At 30.5% G+C, this 26,658-nt stretch overlaps 3 protein-coding genes across 4 annotated transcripts in view; 2 read left to right on the plus strand and 1 right to left on the minus strand.

The window, feature by feature from the left end:
• The first annotated feature begins 4,718 nt into the window (after nt 1-4,718).
• LOC111639229 lies at nt 4,719-5,554 on the plus strand. Its single transcript, XM_023385025.1, has 4 exons — nt 4,719-5,099; nt 5,165-5,342; nt 5,420-5,486; nt 5,543-5,554. The coding sequence occupies exons 1-4, from the start codon at nt 4,904-4,906 to the stop codon at nt 5,552-5,554; spliced, it is 453 nt and encodes a 150-aa protein (XP_023240793.1). The 5' UTR covers nt 4,719-4,903.
• A 9-nt stretch (nt 5,555-5,563) lies between these two features.
• LOC111639231 lies at nt 5,564-6,184 on the minus strand. 2 transcript variants are annotated; one of them, XM_023385028.1, is made up of 3 exons: nt 6,049-6,184; nt 5,850-5,978; nt 5,564-5,774 (listed from the first exon to the last, which is right to left on the minus strand). In XM_023385028.1, exons 1-3 carry the CDS (start codon nt 6,171-6,173, stop codon nt 5,645-5,647), a joined length of 384 nt encoding a protein of 127 aa, XP_023240796.1. In that variant the 5' UTR covers nt 6,174-6,184; the 3' UTR covers nt 5,564-5,644. The 2 variants fall into 2 exon arrangements, with proteins under 2 accessions (XP_023240796.1, XP_023240795.1); XM_023385027.1 differs by having other exon boundaries at nt 5,850-6,184.
• An 8,907-nt stretch (nt 6,185-15,091) lies between these two features.
• Nucleotides 15,092-26,658, plus strand: part of LOC111639230 (39S ribosomal protein L52, mitochondrial-like) — a 23,119-nt gene continuing 11,552 nt past the window's right edge. The window contains exons 1-4 of the mRNA XM_023385026.1: nt 15,092-15,242; nt 16,398-16,482; nt 24,742-24,809; nt 24,888-24,952. Of these exons, the coding sequence (XP_023240794.1) occupies nt 15,209-15,242; nt 16,398-16,482; nt 24,742-24,809; nt 24,888-24,952 (252 nt within the window). The 5' untranslated portion in view covers nt 15,092-15,208. The remainder of the gene's footprint in view (nt 15,243-16,397; nt 16,483-24,741; nt 24,810-24,887; nt 24,953-26,658) is intronic.

Here is a 26,658-nt window from a genome sequence, read left to right on the forward strand (position 1 = left end):
AACACCATGTTTTTCCGCTAATAATGCAATATCGAAACACGTTCGGTATTTACACGAGGTATTTTTGCGCCAACGATTTTAAATTTAATGGATTTATTATGTTATACATTTTCCGGAATTGTCGCTATCTCAGTTTAAACTGAACGATACGCAAAATTTATAACAGTAGCCGTCGAGGGGAAAAACGATTAAAAAATATCCCTCCGTGCTTGTTTTCGATATGTTGTACGGCGAATTGCTGCAAAACTATACCGATTCTCGGTGGACCGATAAAATTCTTCCACAGTTAAACTATCAGTTTTCTGTTTTCAATATACCGTTTTGTATTTTGATCATATAACCGGAAACGTAACGGGAAAGACATCACGATGGGATGGAAAACGGAAAGAACGCTAAACAGGAAGAGCAAAGTGCAAATGGTATGGAAGATTATTGTATGTATGTATTGTTTTACAAGTTATAATAATAAAAGTTAAATTGTTAGATTACCATAGAAGCGAAATTAGAGTTACGGCATTGCCAATATTTTGTGTTTCTACGTAAATCATAAATAAAAATTCACGACGCTTCTTAAGAATTATAATAAGCGGACATTCGCCATATTTTCGATGTTATCGACGAACAATGTTTGCGTAGACACGAATTCTTGCTCGTTCTATTATTTTTCTATTTTCTAAAACTAGCGTTACGAAGATTTATGAAAATATTTTGATAATTTATGAAACGAAGCCGCAATAAACGATGACCGATAAACGTGATAAAGCATTCTACAAAGGATCGTCATTAATATTTTCGCTTATAAATTCGGATCGATTGTTGAAATTTTTGTCAAAGTACTTTTTTAAAAATCGATAGAGTAAGTAAAATTGTTAAAAATAGCAGTAATTTGGACTTTGTAAGCGTGGGGCGAGCGGGAATGAAGAGAAGATACGAATAAAACAGATGATGCCATTTTCAAGAAAAATTGGTTATATTTTCACACTCCTAACGTTTTTAAACACGGATATCCAAATTACAATCTACGATTTTAAATACGAAATACATAAATTACGAACACAACAATGAAATTGGAACGGAAACAATCGTATACATTGTCGCGATTGGAAGGTGATTGTTATTGTCGTTTTGTTATAAATCTGTTTAGCAATTCCTCGAATAAGAAAAATGTCGGGAGAAGAAGAGAAATCAAAGGAGAAAAAATTGGATCCTAACTGGCTCAGCGACAATTGGCAAAAAAGTGATAGAGGGGGAGAAACGCCTCTCTGTGGTGTGGACAGAGAATTGGAGATGCTGCGACAGTGTTCGGACGACGTCTTTCGAGTGATCGAGGAAGTGGGATCGCTAGTGATCGAATTACTGCGAACGACCAACCCGGATAATCAAAACCCGGAGTCGTACGATAACGTCAGAAACCGGGCAAAGCATCTTGAAACCTCCTTGAACAAACTGGTCGATAAATTTTCGGATGTTAACTCTCTTCAGGATGAAGAAACCAAAGAAGTTTTTCGGTCGGAAGTGGTCCCGACCGAAATCTCCGACGGAGTGCAAAAATTTCGAGATCTTCTGAGCGCTATAGATTTGTTTCTCCCTCGAAATCCGATGATCTAAAGCCAAACATTGTCGTTGTTCTCCCAGCAAAATTTTAATATTGTTTTTCAAAATTTTATTAAATTTGGCATTAAAAATTAAATCTTGCGATCGCAGCTTTTAGTCTTAAACATTAATTCCTATAAACTGTGTTTTGTTGTGGAGGAAATGATTAAATAACCAGCGATCGGATTTCCATCCTGCTTAAACATTACACCGTAGAAGACATTTTATAGATCCTTATTAAATGTGGAAAGTACAGTACAACCTTACCTGTAAATGTGATAAATTTTTTGAAAATTTCTAAAATAACATTTTTCAGAAATATTATAATCTTTTGTTCTTCGATTTTTTTCTTTGGATATTTTTTATAATTTGAAAATTATGACAGAACTATTCGAAGATGATTTTTCCAAAATGGAAGATATTTTGGTAGCTTTGACTTTGGTATCGCATTTTCGAACTGAAAGCGGGGGGGAGAACTTGAGATCATTTTCGGTTTCGGTTTTTCGTTTCGGTTGCATTATCGGATAATGTGGAGTCGGACCCTACACTCCTCAGTGTGTAAAGTTTAGCATAAAATTGACAAAATAATTTTGCTTATTAACAATAAGCTTTTAATTTCTTTTTAAATATATTTAATACAATTATACTTTATTTGACATACGTAGAATATTATTACAATGAAAAGGTTTAGGGATACAGTATATAAGTAACTAGCAGATAAGCCAGGCGTTGCTCGGATAAAAAATAACAACAAACATTAAGATTATTAGATTCTTTTGTACTTCTAACCCTTCTATTATATTATATTACAATATTTGATTTATATAACTACCAATGTTATCTTACGTAAGGGTTTTAAACACAGGAGCCTAATGTCACGCATTTTAAAAATTTTTTAAATTGTGTAGTACAGGAATAAATTATTTTAAAAATATATTAGACTGATCACTCGGTGCGATAAACCCTTATATAATATAATAAATATTAAAACAAAAACCATATAAAGAGGTTGGTTTTTTAGTTCACCATAGTCACGTTTACCACGATACTCGAACGATACGAAATGGCACAATTTCATTGATCAAGTAGACACCAATTGAAAATGTGGTATCTTAAATTTTTTCTAACGTTACCTCTAAGAAACTGTTCCATTCACAGCCGAATATCAAACGGTCATCTGACAACGAATCAAATTTCGCGAAAAACGGACAAAATATTTAAACTGGGCACCTCGAAAACCACTTAAAACATTTTGTGCAGCCCAGTAACCTCGTATTTTGGATTTTGTAATTCCAATGCCACTATACCGCTTGTCCGATAGCAAGAAAGGACAGTTGCGAAAGGGGTCGAAGTAATTCGGGCGAAAGTAGTCGTTGAACTTACTGCTAATTAATACTGGTCTACTATTAGTATTTGAAAAGTGATCCGTGTTAGACGGGTTATGATGGATCCGCTTGTGATCGAAGTTGCTAACCTTAATGTTCGAAAGACTTCGTATGACTTGTTTAAATAAAAAAAATCTTGTAAAACTGTGAGAATAATTGCTTCTATGTTATATAACGCAAAATCACCTTATCTCACTGAAATTTATTTATTAACCGTAACGAACGTTTTCAACCTTTAACTAACTTTTTTTCTATTTTATTATTTTCTTATTTTAAATTGTATATGTATATGTAAATATGTATATATATATATATATATATACAATTCTTTGGAATATTGAGCTATTTGAATCCAAAGAATAAATTACAGTAATTCCAAAGAATTTTGTATTTTAAATGTGTTTTTAACTGTTCTATACAAAAAAAGTTATCAATATTCCGTGATTATTAAATACCTGAAGATGGCCTATAGAACAGGTTGAAAACGTTCGTTACAATTACTACATAATTCTCGGTGAGATAAGGTGTTTTTTCTTGGGTTAAAAAGCATCTAGCTGGGTATTAATTAAGTATTTTATGTTACAATAAAGTGTTTATATTTTTGCAACAGATTGTATAAACTATGTGAGAAGTATTTTCTCGTAAATATCGTGTTTATAGAAAAATTATTGAACTGCAATTTGAAAAAATTCTAGACATATAAATTTCGACTGTTATCCCTCTATATGACTGTTCTTCCTTAATCTCGATTAAAAAAAAAAGTTAGGTAGATGAAAGTCGAAACCAGATGTAGAAAGCTTAGGGGCAGGAGGCCCAGATTAACTACGATATATAGGAACTTCAGGTTTGGAATAGATGTCACGTTACTTGGATTCAAAATTCTCCCGAACAGAGTTAATAGATGACCGGCACCACTCTATTGCTAACAGGAAAAGTATGATGTACAGGGGCAAACCACCACTAAACAATTGAAAACATTGTGAGGAATAGAAGACCGGCATTGTGATGATGTTACAATAAATAATCGCTCGTTAGAATTAGTTTAGTTTATTTGGTTACGCAACGCGACACGTGAGCGACCTGCCGGGGAGATGCATTCCGGAAAGACTGGGAAGCTGGACCCTATTTAGGTGAAGAAAACCCGGAAAAATCCATGTGGCCAGCCCTTGGGCATGCCCGAACCCGCGACTAACTACCTGAGTTCAGTTGTTTAATGCACTCAGCTACTGGAGAGCGCTTATTAGAATTAATTAAGAAAGTACCGTTCGGAAATGAAAAACTCCGAGTCGTTAGATGTGGAAAGTTAGACTTTTCACAGCGTAAAGCCAGATGCACACATGCGGCGCGGCAAGAAAAAGCGATGTCGCAAACGCATCTTCGCCGCGCGGCAGCACAGCCACACAAGCGGCAATCCGCTTAAATTTCGGCGCATGCGTTCAGAATTCAAGATGGCGAACGATGCCGATATTGTCGCTATCCACGTGTTTACAAATTTTGTTTTGTACAGCTTGCTTTATTTAGTTAGATGATTCGAACGAAGATTTTGCATTAGAGATATTTTCTTGGATCGATAAAGAACTGTTGTACAAAATACGCTTATTCCTCGATAAAGAATACTATTTCGAGTAAGATTCGGTTGTTTTGTTGTTTGAATTAAATTATATATGATTATTTGTGTAGAATTTGTGTTAAATTTATTATCTTTCCTCTTAAAGGAGGATGCACACATGCGGCGCGGCAAGGAAAAGCGGCAGGATGACGTCACTTTTTCTCGCCGCAGAAGTCGATTTTGTGCCGCTTTTCTCGTGCCGCAAAAGTTGGTTGAATTTTATCTTTTGCGGCAACCGCCGCCAAGACGCGTTTCTATCAGCCAATAACAGTTCGTCTGACAGTCACGTGATAAAATAGAACCACGTGGTGTTTTAATGGCGGACGGTTCAACAAAGTTCATTGTGAAAACGTACAGAAGAAACAGAAAAGATATGGCATTCGATACGGAGGCATTTATTGGAATGGTCGAAAATTATCCTTTCCTATACGATAAAAGCAGAAAGGAATTTAAAGATGTTTCTTTTAAATACACTTATTGGACGGCAATAGGAACTGCTTTTAATATTTCGGGTAAGTACATAAAATTTTTAATAGAAACTTTTATATATAGTCGTTTACAATGTTGTATTTTCTAGCTGATGAAGCCATAAAAAAATGGAAAAATTTGAAAGATAGGTATACAAAGTTAAAGAACAATATAAGTAAGTCGAAAAGAAGTGGTGCAGCTACTTCTGAAATTTACAAGACAAATTGGAAGTATTTCGACTTACTGGATAATATGCTAAAAGGCGGATTGAGAAATGAACACTTAGAGTAAGAAAGTATTAACAAGTTAACACTATTTTAATATATTTTGTGTTCATTAAAACTAAATATTGTTTATCTTGTAGAACATGCTCGAATATACCAGAAACCATGCCTCAATCAGAATGNAAACTTATATATAGCCTACTGTGTGTATATATTATAATATTGCAATTAGAATTTAGGTTTGTTATATATAAATTTTATAGTGTCTCAACTAACACCACAAAGATAATATTAATTTACTAACTTGACTTATTGTAAGTAAATATTTTTATATTCGACATTAACTGCCATTTTGTTTGCTACATTTACCTCAATGTTACAGCAAGTCTATCACTCGCAGGTATTGCGTCTCTCCATCTGGTATTTTGCCTAGTTATCTTCGGTCCAAGTTTATTTAATAGTTCGTCAAACTTTTCGGGAGACATCCTGAGGAAACTATAACAAAATAATAAATTTAACACAAGCAATCATATATAATTTAAGTCAAAAGTCAAAACAAACTAATCTTACTCGAAGTAATATTCCTTGTCGAAAGATCTTAGACGAGGAATAAGTGTATTTTGTACACCAGTTCTCTCTCGATCTAAGAAAATCTCTCTGATCCAAAATCTCCGGTCAAATCTTCTTCGTCGACGTCTTCTAGAGACATAAAGTGAAGTATACAAAACGAAATTTGTAAACATAAGAAGAGCAGCAGAATTAGAATCACCCGCCATCTTGAATATTTTGCGCTTGCGCCGAAATGTAGAGAGATTTGCGTTTGCCGCTTGTGTGGTCGTGCTGCCGCGCGGCGAAGACGCGTTTGCGACACCGCTTTTCCTTGCCGCGCCGCATGTGTGCATCCTCCTTTATTCTGATGTTAGTTATCTCAGCTAACCGTGTCGAACTTTCCGCCATTAAAACACCACGTGATTGTATTTTCTCACGTGACTACCAGACGAACTGTTATTGGCTGATAGAAACGCGTCTTGGCGGCGGTTGCCGCAAAAGATAAAATTCAACCAATTTTTGCGGCACTAGAAAAGCGGCACAAAATTGACTTCTGCGGCGAGAAAAAGTGACGTCATCCTGCCGCTTTTCTTTGCCGCGCCGTATGTGTGCATTCGGCTTAACATTTTCGATTTCAAGCAAGCAAGTGCTATACCTTGTATGCCTGTCGCAGTAATTATATAGTGCGTCTATATCATTATCGCGGTAATTACGTTAATATAGTACTGTATATATATTTTAAAATTATATCCTTTTTTATAAGAATTATATTTAGTTTATGATTTAAAAAAATTTGCCAATAGGTGGCGCTACGTGTAGATCTGCAAATCTAATCTAGATGAAAATGAATTGATTTATAGAAGTCTCATAGATATTTTGGGATGGGATGTACGACATGATCTAAGTTAAATGTATTTGAACGTAACTACCGAGTTTCGTAGCAATTGGTCTAACTGCCTAGGAGTGTATAGCGAACGAACAAACAAACATTTTCATTTATATATATAGAAGAAGATATAGATTAATAGTTTAATGTATGTGATAACCCTTTCACTGTAATGATATTTTACGTATGTGTAATAAAGTCTATTTGTGTTAAATTTTGATTATATTAATATTTGAGAAAAAAGCTTTCTTTCTTCGTCTAGTATTGTGACAATAATACATATTTAAATTTTAACTATTGTAAGTTAATTAGTTAATTCATAACGACTTTCTGCATCAGGAGTCTTGTACAATAAAAATTATTTTTCCTTCTCTTCTAGAGAATAAGACAACGAATTTTTGTAATCAGTTTTTAAAAGGAGTCAATGCAAAAAATAAATTGCCATGTGCTTCAATCTAGTAGTACTACGTGCACTTTAATCGCTTCCGTGGTTTTGTCGCATTGTTAACCGATAAAGCTATTAACATGAATAGAATTTGACGAAAAATTCGAGGAAAAAGTATTTTTTCGTTTCCCATCAGTCCGAAAAGTTCGAAAAACGTTTGGTTTCTTATCGCCAAACTTACGGAAATTTCGATTAAAAAAAAGCCGGAGAATTATTTTATCCGGTCTCCCGGAAAATGTTTATTACATCCAATTATGGATGCGATAAATGTCGTAAGCGATTAAATATTTATTTATGAATAAAAGTTATGATTTGTATAGGCCCGTCTCCAGTGGCTGCTCGTTAAGCCAGACAAAATGTCACATAGAAAATAATCTTCGTGCGGATTTCTTTGCTCATTTTTCGACTTCTCTATAATGTAAATACGGAATTTCTGTAATAACTTACAAGCCATAGACTCAAATTTAACATTGATTATCCTACAAATTATGTAATAATTGTATTATATCGCGAGTGCGTAGCCGTGACGAAACTATCTGGTGATCGAATCTAATTTTTTTAAATATAACAGAAAATATTTTGTATAAAGTAGATATTAAATTAAGGTAGACTGAAAACAGAAAGATGAATTTCATCATTTTCCATATTATAAGTGATATTACGAAGTCATTTTTTACATTATCTGTTTATCACTTTCTGAGTCCTAACCTCACCATTTGAATACGAGTATTAATTCTGGAGCTACAAGTCTTTTCGAATTATCATTTATAGTAATAATGCAGATAAGGTAACATTTTTGGAAGTACGAGATAACTTGGAGAATAATTCACGCATTAAGAAAAAAATTATATAATTGATTTACAGAACAGTTTAATCCTGGCACAATACGAAACGCTTCTTTTAACAAATGAATGCAGTTACGAAATGAGATTAGCCCCATTCAAGGAGAACCAGTGAATCCCTGCTTTGTTTGGCTCTTCTGCACCAATCTCTCCAGCTTGAGTGATTTTGTTGACAGCAATGCCGTATGTATAATATGAAATTTTTTTATTTCAAGCTTACTTTACTTAATTATATAGGCCTAATAAATTAGAATAAGACTGGATATAAGAAAGAGAAGAGATTATAATTATTCTCGAATAACACGAATACATTTCTACTGTTTGTTTAATGAATTATAAAAGTAAGGTCCAGTGAAGTTATGGCATTTTCCAATGTAATACTCAAATTATATGCTAAAGTGTGCAGAAAAATCAGTGTTTCCGATAGCACCTGCACATTTTATCGCAATGGCCGAATACGACTTTGGGTGAAATAATTTCGTCCACAATTATCTTTATAATTTTTCAAATTAAACGGAATTCAATAAATTATGATATTACATCGTTATACAATATTAGAATAAGACTGCTTTCAAATACCAAGAAAACTACGATTAATACTTGTTATAAATTTCTAACAAAGAATATTTTTAACTATTAAGTAGTAAAATAAATGACGTTATAATTGATACAATTAGGACGTCCGCTAATTTTATAAATGTCCAATTAAACAGTCGAGTCACAAAAATGATTATCTTAGCTCACGTGTCGAGTAATCAATCAATTTGGATACTTTGCAGCGTGACCATTTTTCTGTAATGCAAATTATTTAATATTAATATCGAATATTTTGAAATAGTTTATCGTTAAAGTCCATTACGCAGTGATTAATTGCTACCAACGTATTTGTTATCATCATTGTTTTTGTCAGTGGCGTTTACTTTTTACTTTCCCGGCTGCTATAACAGAGCGATCGCTCAAAAAATAACACACCAAGATTTTTACATTTTTCAACTCAAGACACCTCGAAATGTCGAAAAATGAAAAAAACTTCGGGGGTAATTAATGTATGTATGGATTTTAGTGTGTGTTTGTGTGGCTCGATTTTGTTCAACCTGTTTGAAGCTTAATAATTCCTGTACTTGTTGTAGAAAATTTCTGAAATTTTGCGTGGATGTTTGTTTATTAGGGGAATTGATGCTATTAAATTTTGGTGATTAAGATCGTCATGGGAGTCGTCTGTATCTCTAGTAGGATCGGACTTAATTAATGACGATTTTACCGGTTATTAGCATTTACAATTTTTCATAAAAACCCATTCCTACCCTGAAAAGTAGGCTTTTTGCTATTTGCAATAGTTAAATGTATAAAAAGTTTTTTAATAAAATATGGTATCAGATGGTGACACCAAAATTTTACATGTTGCTGGAAAAGTTAAGCAACTCGTTGCTGGTTTCTTTTTTTATATATATTATTTTACGTAAAATACATCAGTAAAACAGCAAAATGAATAATTAATTCTTTGAAAATCTTTACACATTTAAGATTTTAAAGTTTTTAAGATTAGCCCAACGAGAAGAATAAATGGCACAAACTATATTTCTTCAACTGTGCGTAAGTATAATATAAACTTAAATAGACATTTCTTCAAATAACTTATTACTTGTTTATAATGGTATTAGTTCTATCGTCGTTGATAATACTAGTGGGTATATTTAATAATTTTACTACCGAATTTTATTGTTTCGTACATCTTCTGTTATTCTTACAATATCGTATAAAGGTAGAGGAATGGTTGCTTTAAAACTGATGCGATTGATTTGATGGGTTGTGGCGATGCAACACGTGGGCGATCCATCAAGGAGAGATGCCTCCCGGAGGACTTTCTATGGAAAATTGTTATCTAATTAGGTGTTCGACACGTGAAGATAACTCGGAAAACTCCAAATTGGTTTAGTGGTTGGTGAGGCACCAAACCGCAACCGGTATTCATGATTTTATCCACTCGGTCACTGGTGAGCGTTTCGGATGTGGAATCCTATATCAGACAATTATTATAATTTGAGTTGGTAATCAATGTTCCAAAATTCCCAATAAGTTGTAATCAATGCTCCTATAATCCGAAATTTTATTAATATTTCAAAATAAATTATTAAAATAAAAGAAATAAATTAAAATGTAACAATATGACATATGCAAATAATTATTTTCAATATATAGGGTGACCGATAAGTCGCTTTACCATTTAAAAATATAACTACTAATTCGCTCTCCTATCAATATAACTACAGTTTGGCTATTAATGAGGACTTATCACAACACAATCAAAAAGTTGACCACATTAGTAATTTTTTATTCTTTTAATTAACTCCAAAATGTACATTTTGGGTTTTTTGATCCCTCTTCAGTTGGAGCAAACAAATTTCATAAAAATTGTAAATTAAAACTTTCCTTATATAGTTTTTTAAGTAACCTACGATTTTACAAAACTGCATAATAGTATTTTTATATAAACTAAATAAGTTGTTTATCTTTTGTTACTCATTTAAAACTTTTTAAAAACAATAGATACTGGTCACTTAAACTACATTATATTAATTGTCTAATTGGAAATTCACCCGTGAAGCTTTTTATAATAAACTAATTTGCTGTTATATATATTTAAATTTTTGTTTAAGATTTTGAAAATTTATTATATAAATTCATTACGCAATATAAAAATTATTAAAGTTTATTTCCAGAATCAGTACTTCATAGTTGCAACGCCAACACGCGCTGAGTTTCAAAGCAGCAAGCTATTTTCTTTGGTGTTACCCAAATGATCGGATGTATGAGAATAAATCCATGACTTAACAGCATCTTAAACACAACACTTGGGAAGAAATTCCAACGCTTTAAGAGTTGTTACGGAAAATGAGATAGAAAGATCTCATGCTTGAGAAGCAAAAAGTGCAGATCATTTACTTGACGTCATCTTTAATATATAGTTAAGAAAATTTCCATTTTCTGTACTTTATTATATAAGAAATAAATTACTTACTGTGAAATCGTTACCATTGCCAGGTTGCAATTTTTGATCACATTTTAATTTGAAAATAAGCTCTCCATATCTGGTATCGATTTTCATCTATCTAATTCCTTTCTCGAGATTAACGAAGGATGGACTGACAAATGGATGACAGTGGGAATGTATAGGCCTGCAATATGAAAATTGCAGCTCAATAATTAACAAACAAATAATTTATTTAAGTTTGAAATGGTAAAGCGACTTATGTGCCATTCCGTAGTACATAAAAGTATCGTTTGTTAAATACCTAAAACAGTTTTGTGCGAATATTTCTTTGGAAAAGTAAACAAATTCCGATTTCGGACATACTTTGAATAAAGAATTAAGGATGTAAACGATAGAGATAATTTAAATGACATTTGCTTTGTTATTTTGTCAATCGTAACCCACAGCTTGTTTCCGAAAGAGAAAATTTTAAAGGCGTAAACGTTGTCGAATTTGTAAGAGCATATTTCAATCAGTAAAAAAATTTATTTGTTCTTTCGATCTAATTGAAATTTAAAAGCCAAAGAAAATTATATTAAGATTTTAATAATGCTAATAAGTTCTCACAAATGTTAAATGTTATTATAAAAAGTAGAAGATGTGCACTACTCATTCGGAAAATAGGTTATATGTCATATACCATAAATAATCTCAATTATAAAAAACATAGATACTCTCAATTAGAAGTCAAAGGTTAAAAATCAGTCAGTTAAAAGTGAATGAAAGTTTTAGAAAAATTGAAAGAAAATGAGATCCTAGACGTGGCAACTGAAAAAAATTAAATGAGAAAAAGGATAATGATGATGATAATCCTCAAAAAACAGATGAAATAAATCGGCGAGTCAAAAATAAAAACTGAGATCAAAGAAATGACTGAAAGGATAGAATTACGCATGGAGAAGTCAACAGTACAAATGGAAATTCGATTATTACAAATTTGGTCGTAAGAATAAGCTGATTTTGCTTATCGAAATCGATCGTTTAGAATTAGTTTGCGGGTACCTCGTGTGTCTGGAAATCAAATAGTTCACTACAGTACACTATAAGTACTGTACGTAATGAGAAAAACTGGAGGAAAAGTGAGCTTGTTTAGAAGTGAAATTTTCTAAAATAATTGATATAAAACGAGCAATTATTTATTGTGACATAGTAACAATGCCGAGCTGCAACTTTTAATCATATTTTTAATTTATTTAATGTAAAATATATGCGATCCACATTATTCGTCTTGTCTCTGTACATCATACTTTTCCTGATAACAACAGTCATGCTGATGATCTATGTAACTCCATAGAGGAAAAAATTTTTGAATTAAAATAACATGACTTCCGGTCTAGACAAAAATTTATATATAGTTAATTGGGGCCTCCTTTCCCTAAATTTTCCACATTCGGTCTCATATTTCATCTATCTAACTGTTCTCGAGATTAAGGAAAGATAGAGGGACAGACGACACTGGAAATTTATAGGTCTACAGTTTTTTAAAATTGCAGCCCAATTAAAATTTCATTGGACATTAATGCTATAAGTATTACTATATTAGTTACAAATATTTTTTACGTCTGCCATTCTTAACTTTCCAACAAGTCAGATAAATATCAATACAATCAATCCTCGAGTTATTAACGCCCCCGTTTACGAACAATTCGGTTTCCGAACAGGCTTCTCGGCACAGCCAGCCACCGATGATCAACTTCCTGTACTTTTTGTGTTAAAGAAAATCGACCGCCCGACAAATCAACGACAGGACTAACGATTCAGAAGTTAGTGACTGTTAAATTAATTGACAAAAATTTATTAATATAATATTACATATGATATTAATATTTATTAATACTAAGTAGCCAGTTATTTAAATATGTTGTGTAACTTTAACAATAGCTGTTAGCAACTTGCTTTTATGACTCAGCGGTTTCCAACATTTTCTACAGTATTACTCCCCTATCGGGATTCGCGTGCAACAGCGTCTCTCCTGGCATAGGCACAAGTGTTTATTGCTGTGCATTCAATATTTATTTTCTTTTATTACAAATTAAATGATATCGGTAAAGTTTGATTGAAAATATGAAGCAAAAATAACAATTTCTCTAATAAAAATACAGATATAGCTACCTATACATTTGGCACATATAAAATAGGTAAAATATGTATTTATCATTAACTTTGTTTTTCCTCTTCCTGCTGATGTGAGATATTCAGTTGTTTGCCGCCTTTTACGTTCCACATCATTTTTCATATCCTTAATGTCAAGAGATAATTCAGCATCTGGAGCCCTGGGGCCATATTCTGGTCGTCGTCTCTCACAAGCCGGTCGCTGATTGGCTAATCATATGTATACGTCTCGAGAGATCATCGCATTTCTCTAAACGCGATTCTGGAAAACTTTTTCAGAAATTTATTCCTTCTGAATTAAGTTACGATAATGTAAATTTAAAAATTCCTTTGCATACTTTCATAAACTGTAAATATCAATGTGAAATTTGAGCTTGTTTTGAATTGCACAAACGATCGATGTTTGGTTCTAACTCGGTCAGTCCTTCGCGCATGTCATTTCCCACATTAAGCAGATTTCTGTATTTCGTTCTATCTGCAAACATGGCCAAAAATCCAAGTTCGTACAGGTAGCTCGTTGGAAATTGAAGGAGCACATCCAGAGCACGTTTTGTAATTTCTGTACGCTCGCTTCGAACTAAAAGCCAAAATTCTGGAAGTGAATTTTTTCGAAAGACTATTTTAGTGCTCTGTCGCTCGAAAGTTTAAGTAAATCAGAAAATTTTAAATTCGATTAAAATGAATTGCATTGAGCCGAATTTACAGTATCTTTGTTAATTTTTAATATATCCAGAATAAACTTTTATCATTCACACAACCTAAGTAAACAATTTCCATTTTCTTACAATACAAGGTCAAAGTTTGTTCTAATAGCAGAAGAAAATAATTCTCTTTTCCTCTATAAAAGATTTTTCCACGAAAGCTAAGAAATAATGTTTTCATTTTATTCCGCATGATGGGTATTCTCTACTTTTTATAAGTTGTCTCGCATATTATACCTCCAGCGGCTTTTACAACTGCATCATTAACTATACTACCGCGTGAACGTTATTAACTGGTAATTAAAAAACGTTTGTTAAAGTGTTTAAATTAACCTGTACGAAGTTAACGCAAAAATTCCTTTTATATCCATAGATCGTAATAATTTATTAAATTGTTGAATTACGTATTGTTATCTCGTCGACACAATCACTACACACAGTATTTTTAGTAAATTCTGCTTCGTTGATGAGCGAAACCGATAAAGAAAATTCAGAAGTTTCTTCGGTTTCGGCGGAGAAAAAAAGTCCCGATTTCGTCCAACCAAAGAAGAACGAAAGCCATCTTTCAAATGATTTTGAAGCGAAAGGGAGAACAAACGAATCTGAAGAATGCGGGGAAGCGGTACAATTTCTTCAACAATGCGCCGCCGGCATTTTTCAGACCATCGAAAGCATGGGGTCGCTATTAGTGGCCATGTGTCGGCTGTCTATTCGCAAGTCGGACGCATCCGTATTTTTGAAAATAAAAAGCAACGTTAAACGGTTGGGCGCTTTCGTCGACCAATGCGATCGGAGAATATCCAACATCTCTGGATGCGTACGGAAACAAAATGAAAAGAATTCGTGGCAATTCGAACCTATTCTTAGTGGCGTTGCTCGAGGAATGAACCACGTGGGAGTGTTGATCGAAAAAATCAACGCTGTCTTCGATTTAGACGTCGATCTCCAAACGCGATTTAACGATTTGGAAAATTCGGCTTCCGATTAATTTGATTTAAATAATTATCCGTGACCAAATTCTATACTCTTATTTTTTCTATCCAATGTGCTTAATTACTTATGATATTATTACGGTTTGAAAACAGGTCTGTTCTGAATAATGTACAAAATCCATAACACTAAGATCTATATCTTTTTTAAAAGTTTGAAATAAATAAAAGAAAATATTCAACAATTTTTATCCTTTTTATTTTCGCAAATTTTAAGAAAATAAATAACATTTACGAAAATAAAAACATAATTTTTTTATTTTTAATAAATAAGAGATTTGGGTAGAGGGCGTATCGTACAAAATGGCGGCAGTCTCGCAATAGAAATTGAATTTTGCTTCGGTTTTCTTGACGATATTTTCATTTTACGACCGATGTTGGTGAAAATAAGATCGATATTACAAAGCAGTGAGTTAAAATATGATATTAATAATATAAATTTAAATTAAATCTAGATATTTCCCCACAAAGTAATTGTTTATAAGCCATACCGCAACGTTTTCTCTCTCAATTTTATTTATAATCGAGACATACGTGGTAGACATGTCCAAAACATAGAATATTTGAGTGGCCACTCATATAAAGAACGCTATAAACAGAAAAATATTAAGTGATTGAGTGTACAGAAACAGGTAATAAACAGAATAAAAGTTCTCTCTCTAGCAGTGGCATATAACCTTTCACAGTGAGGGTTAACATATAGTAGACCAAGAAATGAAAATGGTGAATTTCCATGTGGTCGAGGCACAAATATGCTGCAGTATATCTGTTAAGATGTGAACACTGAATGAGGGACTTACCACTCTGGAGTTATAGATCCCGGACCCGTATGTGTGACCCATCGCCTAACATTTGGCTTTGAAGGCCGGTTTTTACTGTTGTGGATACTACTGCCTATTTTCTGTGTTTCGTGATGCTCTGTGTGTGTTCATGCACTTTGGCGACGGCGAATACTAAAGCACCCACTTGAAGCGAGAACACCGATGCCCTTAAAACTATGTTACATTGAGTACTCTGCAAATGATCGTGATCGCTTGGGCTAAATAGTTAAATGTGGTGGTCTCAATGGAGTCACGCCACTTTGGATTGCCTGCAGCCTGGAAGTGGGCAAATTTCGGGTCTTGTCTTGCATGTAGGGATGTGGTTCTTTTAAAAAAATTATATATTTTGAATTTGATTATGTATTAAAATTATATTCAGAAAAAATAATAATAAATTATCTTGATTGTTAATGATATTTTACGAGTTGAAACAATGATTGAAATTAATATACAGTATTAACTAGAAAATGTATAAAATGAAAAATTTCTCAAAAAACTTTCAACTTTCTGAGAACATTCAGTTTTTGTTTTTGATAATACTAAAATATTAATGCATTTATATTGAAATTTATGTTTAAAAAATAGTCATATTAGAAATTTTTGTGTAGAAAATAAAATTATTTGTAATCAAAGAAATATTTCTCGTTATCTGTAAACATAATCTTATATATCTTTAAAAACTTACAAAATTTAAATATCAATAATAATGCATTCTTTAATTTAAAAATTTTATTTTATTTAGGTTTGAGAACTGCTAATGCAAGGTTTTATTATAAGTCAGGAACAGTAGTTCCTCCATTTAAAGATCCGGACTTGAAAAAAAAACAGTGAGTAGATTTTTGTACACTTGAGAAATTGATTGAATACCCATTGAAAAATAACAATGAAGAACTACTGTAATTTTAATATAGGGTTAAGTATAGATTTATATTTATACAGTAGAACTTCAAATAACTGGTTGTTCATGGGGCCAAAAAATATTGGTATACTATACTACAGTTAAGTGATCACTCCAATTACTGTAGTAAAATTAAATATTCCCATAGCCCTGATAGAACTATCAGGGCTATTGGGAATACTTAATTTTTAACTAACATATTCATAAAAGACAATAAAATTATTTTTGTATTCTATAATAAATAAGTAAATTTATATTTTTTGAATTTTGAATGATGTAGCCATTTGTATTCTTCTTTGTACTCAATTACCTTGATATAGCTACACACCAATCGAATGCTGAAAATCTATCGGGCTAGTATAAGGCTAATTATTAAATGAATTACGTAACCAATTTGGCTTTAGAGGTAAGCGTTAGGCGCCATCTTAGGTTGGTGTGTAGCTATATTATATATTGGGTTTAGTGATGTTTGTATATATTACCTTGATATTTTTACTGATAGGTTATTATTTAGTATTGTCTGGGAGTCTATTCCATGCTTTTTTATGAAAGTTGTCTATGAATTTTGAGCTATCACAGAAATTAATCAGTATAATATAACTTTCATAAAAAAGCAGGTATGTAAAATAGTAGTATTATTGTTTAGACTAGAATTTGACTGTTTGATTTACAATATTCAGCTTAAAATTGTCATAAAAACAAAAACTTACATTTGAAAATATATTTATATAAATATATTTTAAAAGTCCTTTGGCTATCTACTTTTGTGAAAATGAATATAGTAAGTAGGGCTATGCAAATAATTTCAATGTTCTATGGAAATTTTTCAAAAATTATTTGCAGTAAAAGAATTGTGTAGTACAATTGTTGTATGTATAACCCCCATTCTACAAAAGGTGAATGTATAGTACTACATTGAAAACTATTTATGTTATGCCATTATTCATTTTACCATCTTGATGTAAAAATACCTAAATTGACTGGGGCAATTTGGGTAAATGTAATAAAGCACAGGAAAGTAAACAAATTTCATGAAATATGATAGAAGACAATATAATTTTGGTTTTAATGTAGGATAAAGATAAATATTGTAGAATAATATAAAATAAACCCTTAAAAGTTCATACTTGAAGCTTTAGAGGTAACTTGCAGCATACAAACAAACTGCACCAACACAATATGATATCAAGTGTTACACTTTTGCCTAAGTATTTTATTATATTAGCAAATGATTTTCCCATATCTTTACTAAACATTGAAGGATGATTAACAGAGTTATCACATAACTATTTTTGTGGTAAAAAAGCATTAGTACCCATATTATTTTTATTTTCATATTGGTGGTATAAACTTGAGAGTGGCACTGAAAACATTTTACTAGATTCTGTTATTGGTGTTCCTTTGACTACTGCTTCAATTATCTTCTTTCATGGGCTTCTTGTCCCACTAAAATGTAAGCTATACTTTCCCCTTTTTTGCAAAAAATGTACATAGAAATTTAACAAAAGTTAGTATCTGTTAACGTTATGCCATGTTTCACACAAGTAAAGACACTTTCAGTTTTAATCTAACAACATTTACTTGTAAGTTATTAAAAAAAAAAAAGAATACAAGGAGACTTAGCTCTGCTTAATTAATGTACTGTACACCTCGTATTTTAACTCTGGTGCCAATTGACAACAGCACCCCTCAAGTTCGCTCTGGTTTTCGCTTACTAAATTAAATACTTCCAACAGTATCATAAATTAATTAATTCACAAAATATTTTAATTTGAGTAACCGTAATTTTTGATTACTTGAATTTAGTAGATTAATTAATATATTATAGTGCCAAGTTTTATTAAATTTTTGAATAAATAAGTTGTAAAACTGGGCAAATATCACAGAAAAATGGCTTGTTTACTTTTTCAGTTTTGTCTAACTTATGATGCACATTGGAGAAAAGAAGCCTTTTTCTATCTCCATCTTAGGTTCAACCAGGCCCGCAATGGGGCTGGCCAGTTTGTGAAGGATATGACCTGACATAGCCAGAACATGTCTATGAAAAATTCCTAAAGTTGCTCATCTGGATCATGAGTTCCTCAGAGTAGCATGTTGATGCCTTAACCATCTCAACTGAATATCAGTCACTCATTGACAATACCTCAATAATAATTACTAATAAAAATGTACACATGATAATACTAACAAAAACATAAACATAACAATTACGTCTAGTGAAACTATAGATACAGCATTAACTAACACACAAAAATTTATTTTAAGAAACACTCACTAAATATACAGATTTTAGATCATAAATCCAAACCTTCCTCTCTTTAAATACACATACATTATTAGAATAGAGTCAACTAGATTTAACCCTTTAATGAGTTCATTTACCAGTGGCTCTGTTCCTCCCAGGGTGTGTTTACATTTGAGTAAAAAAAGTAACATTTACAATAAAAATTGATATTTTGTCTTCTAATTCATATTTTCTAATAAAACAGGTAATATTTTTTTTTTTGATTCAGTTCTGTTGAATAACTCTAACAATTTAGAATAAGACAGTAAATATGAATGATTACCTGCCATATTTGTCTTGATGCTAAAAAATCCTATGCTAAATCTCAAAAAAAACTCACAAAACTGTGTGGAAAAAATTTTTTTGACCTGTCAATATATGTGTCTAGCTATCTGTGAAGTTTCACATTTGTCCATAAATATACAAGTATACTACAATGAGACAAACTTAAGAGGAACATATATATATATACACTGCTGGCCAAGTAAAATGCAACACCTGCAATATCTAGAGTCCTACGTGGTGTTGCATTTTACTTGGTCAGCAGTATATATATATATGAGTGTTTACTCTGTAGAGCCAACCACATGTATCATGTGGTTGGCTCTACATGAATGTATTCATCAAAGAGTTAACACTCAGATAACATATATTATATAAATATTATTTTGGTAATGGTCTGATGCGGCACTAGTATATGATTCATCAATAACATGAAAACAAATAGCTTGTAATCTCATTTGATTTGTAATAATTTTATATGTATGTGTTTTTTTTTAACTCTTTTCATCCAGTAGACACTAAGTTTATCTCTTTTCATAGTCGTTATGCATTTGTCCAAGCTCACAATGAGGTCAACATATTTAGAACAGACAGACTGCACATTGATGGTTGGTTGGGTGTTTTGCTCACCCAATCATCTATATTCTATATAATAGATTAAAAGAACCATAAAGCATCTGTTGTGCATCTAATAACAAAGCAGACTATAAATTAACGCAACAAACACCTCCAGCAATAGCTGATGAATTTATTTTGTTGATTCACAAAATAAAGTTGAACAAAGTAATACATAGATGCAGGGTACAGCCCTGAAATAACACAAAACCAAGATCAGCCTCATAGCAAAAGCACATTGGCCTAACAAACACTAACAACCATTTTTGTAAAATGGCGTGCAAAAACAGGAGCACCCCCTCTCGATCACTTTTATTTAAAGAAAAATAAAAATAAATAAATATCGTCTGCTGGCCCAAACAGCATCCTTATTTAAATCATCCAGTTATTTCCTTTCATTCTTTTCTCCAACTCTCTTTTTACATAAATATAATATTAGTTCTTTAGAGAATAAGTCGTCTTCTTAATAAGAATTTATATTTTTACTATTCTAAAATAATTTAGCAAATGATAGAATTTTGTCTAAAATTGTTTTTATTGTTCTTACATAGAAGTTTTTCTGTACTCTTAAAATCATTACTAAAGTGAATTTTAATTATTATCCAATAATCTGTAGGCTCATCATTTTTAATTAAAATATAAAATAAAGTTTTGAAAGTTTATACAATATATTTTATGTTAATAACATGAAATGAAATTTGAGAATTAATTAAAGGAAAAGAAAATTCTCATATTTTTTATATACCATTATACTAAAAAAAATTTATTTTATAATCAATCATTTTTCTTTATAAATTTGAAAATTTATAAAATATAAAAATTTAGAAATTTATAAAATTATTGTCTCATGATGATCTGTAGGCTATATTATTACTATTTTGATACTTGAAAGATTGTAAATAGTCAAAAGTTCTTTAGTTTTGAAAATTTTTAAATTATAATCATGACAAAGGTTTTATATTCAACAGTTTCAGTTGAATATAAAAATTTAGTATAGTAAAACCTCAATTTAATGGGACTAATTTTGGCAAGTTGGTGTCCATTAAAACTAAGTCTGTTATTTAAAAAAAGTAGGTTTTCCAAATATATATGTTAATAAAAGTCAATAAATTAGTTAGTTTATCTGTTTTTACTTATGTAGATGTGTTTTTGTAATTAAAATTAAGTGTGTATAAGAAATTTCATTTCACAGAAATGTTTCCTCTACATATTACTGTTAACTACTACATATTACTGTTGTATAACTACTTAATAATGAGGTTGCAGGTGAAGTTTCAACGTGAAAACATGTACGTTGGATGTTCAGCACCACCTCCTATAAGTCTAGAAGTTTGACAATGCCATTTGGAACATCAATAGAATTATGCTTGACGTTCCAAACATCATTGTCAAGCTTCTAGGCTTATAGGAAGGTGGTGATGAACATCCAACATACACGTTTTCACGTTGAAAACTTTGGCCACAACCTCACTAATATAGTTTTGACACTAAAAAGCAAGTATACTTTCTAAATTGAATTAAATAAACATATTTTGGAAAATATACTTTAATTGTATTTAACTAAACAAATAAATAATGTTATTAAAAAGAAAACAAAATCTAAATTTGACAAAAAAAAAAACAATTTCTATTTATTCATCTTTGGATAATGATATATTCAGACTTCCATGTGGCATGAAGTTAAGAGTGGTAACTCTTGGATTTAGAGGAGGGGAGAACCTATTAATTTAATTACATATAAAAAGCATTTTAAAATTAATGCGTGTTAATTTTCACATATGACATTTGGACTGGAAATTTTGTCAGTATAATACAGATTTTACTGTATTTAAGAATATTGTTTGAATTTGAAAATATGTCTTTTTCATGAAATTTTGAACTTTAATAAAAGTTTTCATTTATAACAACCATTATTATAATAAAATGCAAATAGCAAACAAAAAATAATTATGTAAAACTATCAAAATAATTATACAGCATATAAAAATTGTTGAATAATTTTTTGTATCTTATTTTACAGCATATAAAACACACCTCTGTTTCAAAGAGTATTTAGGAAAAAGTTTTTAATGTATTTAGATCATTCCACATAATAGGATAACTGTGGCAAGGTATGACATAAATATATAGTAATACATATAAGTGTTGAGAAAAGGTTACTGCTTAACTATGAAGAATTTGATGCATATGATGAACAATTGATTGATAATCATCTTACATTATCTAACTAATATTTACAATAAAGTTAATAATAATAATGTTTAATGAAATGATAACATTTTGATTTAAGAGTTAGGCTAGATAGAAGTTACAATATAGTCTAATGAAGTTTGTTTGGGAAACTCATTAGCTTATGGGAGATTGCAACTTTGCGTATAAGATACAGGGCAATTTTGTTTTTATTGATTTTCAAACAAACATTCTAATTTTAATAAAATTTACTTAAGTTTTCTTTCTTTCTTTAATAATTTTTCATTTACTGAATTAAGCAACACACATTTTGAGATTGGAGAAATGCTAATGCTTTTGGCCTGATTAATGATTTTTGGGTACCAACAGACAAACTGCTTTTACATGCTTGAGGATGGCTCATTAACTCTGTTGAAAACACTAGTTTTATTTATTCTTGGTTATTGTTAAAGGTGCATTGCTTAATTTAGTAGATTAACTACAGTGGCTAGTTTTATGTTGTAATTATTCACATTTCAATTCATTATAAATTTTTTCAAATTATTATCTGATTGCTACATTTCTGATTTTAACAAGAAAATAATTTTAAGATATCTTATTAGTTCAAAACATACTGCTATCAATATGTTTCTTTATATATTTTTACATTTTATTTTATTTAAACAAAATTTTAACTTTTTCATTTATTTAGACATGGTCTAACTTAATCAATCATTTTTCTTTATAAATTTGAAAATTTATAAAATATAAAAATTTAGAAATTTATAAAATTATTGTCTCATGATGATCTGTAGGCTATATTATTACTATTTTGATACTTGAAAGATTGTAAATAGTCAAAAGTTCTTTAGTTTTGAAAATTTTTAAATTATAATCATGACAAAGGTTTTATATTCAACAGTTTCAGTTGAATATAAAAATTTAGTATAGTAAAACCTCAATTTAATGGGACTAATTTTGGCAAGTTGGTGTCCATTAAAACTAAGTCTGTTATTTAAAAAAAGTAGGTTTTCCAAATATATATGTTAATAAAAGTCAATAAATTAGTTAGTTTATCTGTTTTTACTTATGTAGATGTGTTTTTGTAATTAAAATTAAGTGTGTATAAGAAATTTCATTTCACAGAAATGTTTTCTCTACATATTACTGTTAACTACTACATATTACTGTTGTATAACTACTTAATAATAAGGTTGCAGGTGAAGTTTCAACGTGAAAACATGTACGTTGGATGTTCAGCACCACCTCCTATAAGTCTAGAAGTTTGACAATGCCATTTGGAACATCAATAGAATTATGCTTGACGTTCCAAACATCATTGTCAAGCTTCTAGGCTTATAGGAAGGTGGTGATGAACATCCAACATACACGTTTTCACGTTGAAAACTTTGGCCACAACCTCACTAATATAGTTTTGACACTAAAAAGCAAGTATACTTTCTAAATTGAATTAAATAAACATATTTTGGAAAATATACTTTAATTGTATTTAACTAAACAAATAAATAATGTTATTAAAAAGAAAACAAAATCTAAATTTGACAAAAAAAAAAACAATTTCTATTTATTCATCTTTGGATAATGATATATTCAGACTTCCATGTGGCATGAAGTTAAGAGTGGTAACTCTTGGATTTAGAGGAGGGGAGAACCTATTAATTTAATTACATATAAAAAGCATTTTAAAATTAATGCGTGTTAATTTTTACATATGACATTTGGACTGGAAATTTTGTCAGTATAATACAGATTTTACTGTATTTAAGAATATTGTTTGAATTTGAAAATATGTCTTTTTCATGAAATTTTGAACTTTAATAAAAGTTTTCATTTATAACAACCATTATTATAATAAAATGCAAATAGCAAACAAAAAATAATTATGTAAAACTATCAAAATAATTATACAGCATATAAAAATTGTTGAATAATTTTTTGTATCTTATTTTACAGCATATAAAACACACCTCTGTTTCAAAGAGTATTTAGGAAAAAGTTTTTAGTGTATTTAGATCATTCCACATAATAGGATAACTGTGGCAAGGTATGACATAAATATATAGTAATACATATAAGTGTTGAGAAAAGGTTACTGCTTAACTTTGAAGAATTTGATGCATATGATGAACAATTGATTGATAATCATCTTACATTATCTAACTAATATTTACAATAAAGTTAATAATAATAATAATGTTTAATGAAATGATAACATTTTGATTTAAGAGTTAGGCTAGATAGAAGTTACAATATAGTCTAATGAAGTTTGTTTGGGAAACTCATTAGCTTATGGGAGATTGCAACTTTGCGTATAAGATACAGGGCAATTTTGTTTTTATTGATTTTCAAACAAACATTCTAATTTTAATAAAATTTACTTAAGTTTTCTTTCTTTCTTTAATAATTTTTCATTTACTGAATTAAGCAACACACATTTTGAGATTGGAGAAATGCTAATGCTTTTGGCCTGATTAATGATTTTTGGGTACCAACAGACAAACTGCTTTTACATGCTTGAGGATGGCTCATTAACTCTGTTGAAAACACTAGTTTTATTTATTCTTGGTTATTGTTAAAGGTGCATTGCTTAATTTAGTAGATTAACTACAGTGGCTAGTTTTATGTTGTAATTATTCATATTTCAATTCATTATAAATTTTTTCAAATTATTATCTGATTGCTACATTTCTGATTTTAACAAGAAAATAATTTTAAGATATCTTATTAGTTCAAAACATACTGCTATCAATATGTTTCTTTATATATTTTTACATTTTATTTTATTTAAACAAAATTTTAACTTTTTCATTTATTTAGACATGGTCTAACTAGGACATCACTAGAACCTGATCCAATGGTTGAACTTCCAGATTGGTCATATGCAGGTTTGTTTTACTTTATTTAAAAAATTAATTTGATAAAAGAATTTTAACTATTTATTTCAAATTATCACTAATAATTAGATGGAAGACCTGCACCATTGGGAGTTCACAAGAAGAGAAGATTACTTTTACAGATGCATTATGCAGTAAGTTTGTATTATTATAATTGTATATCTTAGGGATCAATTCCATTTAACATAATGCAGTTTTTCTATTGTTAGACATATTTCATTTGTTCTCACAACAACAAAATGATATACTGTTACATAATAAAATTACTATCTTATAATTTTAATTAAAAAAATTGCTTACATCAAGCATTTTGATATCATAAAGTTACCAGAAACTTGTGATATTTTATATTTTGTATTCACAAAATACATTGTAGCATTTACAACAAAACAGAATAAATTGGTAATGAAAGTATGTCTTGGGGATCACTGGTGATTATTTCTGATTTAATACAGTCAATTGGAAAGTGTTTCCTAGTGACATATTTTTAGAAATTTCTTACTCCTCACATGATTGCAGTGTTTTTGGAAAAGGCAACAAAAAAATTTTGTTGGTATTAGAATGCTTAAATTAATAGATGGAGTGGGAAGAAGAAAGGCAATAGAAAGTAAATCATTAATTGTATAAGAAAGCTGTAAAAGACCTAAAAAATTATCCTTTTCATGTGTTAGTAAGGAAAGAACCCATCTGACTTGTTTTTTGAAAAGATTGCTAGCTTTCTTTTCAGTATTAATATGGAATTATGCCTGTACTGTCATTTCTCCCTTGCAGGTCAAGAAATGAATCGTCAAGGGAGTTGGAAGCTGTACATTCAAAACTAGTTTTCTGATATTAATCATTTACTAGATGAAAAAATTTCTACATTGTTGTTAATTTTAATTTAATGCTTTTGTAAATATAACTAATTTTTGCATTAGACGTTTTTTCTGATCATTAATTTTAATAAAATACCATTTTTTCTTGAAGTAGCACTTGTACACTTATTCTAGGCCTAGTGCTAATTTTTACAGTTGATTATTTTGACTACTACATTTTGTTTTGTTTCAGTACATTAATATAGTTGGTAGATAGCATTAAATCAAACACTAGAAAACATCAGGCTCTCCTACAACTGAATTATAAAAGTAACTCTTCTGTTTTGTTTATTCCTTTTTATTACTATAAATTAATTATAAGAATTGATTTGATTGTTTTTATAAATTAGTCTTCTAATAACAAGACATATTAATCAATATAAAGTTCATCAACTGTATGTAAAGCTTGCATCTAAGTGGAAAAATTGTTACTAATTTAAGGTAAAAAAGTTGTATATTTAAAAAAAATAAAAAGATAAAAATTTAAAAACTAAAAACCTTTCAAAAAACCAACCATGAGAAATCTTTCTGTCTCAATCTTTTACCACTTTCCAGGAAGACTTAATTAAAAACTATAGAATACAACTTTCTTTTAACATTATCAAAGTTTATTTAATTTCACCAGGGTGAAATGCATTTGGAGATAATATTAAATACAGTAATACCCCGACTTACGCTACCCTGACTTACGCGAACCCGGAGTTACGCTATTTTCAAATCTCATCGATTCGTCTTTTGTTTGAAAGCCACGCAACCCTTGATTACTCACTCCCCCCATACTATTGTTCAGCTTACATGTTCGGATGTGTCGCGCGGAATCCACACATAGCTACAATTTATTTTGTGTTATTTATTTCTGTGTTTGTTATATCTACGGAGACTTGAAAGACTCTACTATGTCATCCAAATGAAGTAGAACTAATTCTTCTGCATCAAACAAGAAAAGAAAAACTTTATCTTTGGAATGTAAAGTTAACATTGGGTAT

Source organism: Centruroides sculpturatus, unplaced genomic scaffold (assembly GCF_000671375.1).
Source record: "Centruroides sculpturatus isolate CEXI.00-Female unplaced genomic scaffold, Cexi_2.0 scaffold1319, whole genome shotgun sequence".
NCBI classification, from domain to species: domain Eukaryota; kingdom Metazoa; phylum Arthropoda; class Arachnida; order Scorpiones; family Buthidae; genus Centruroides; species Centruroides sculpturatus.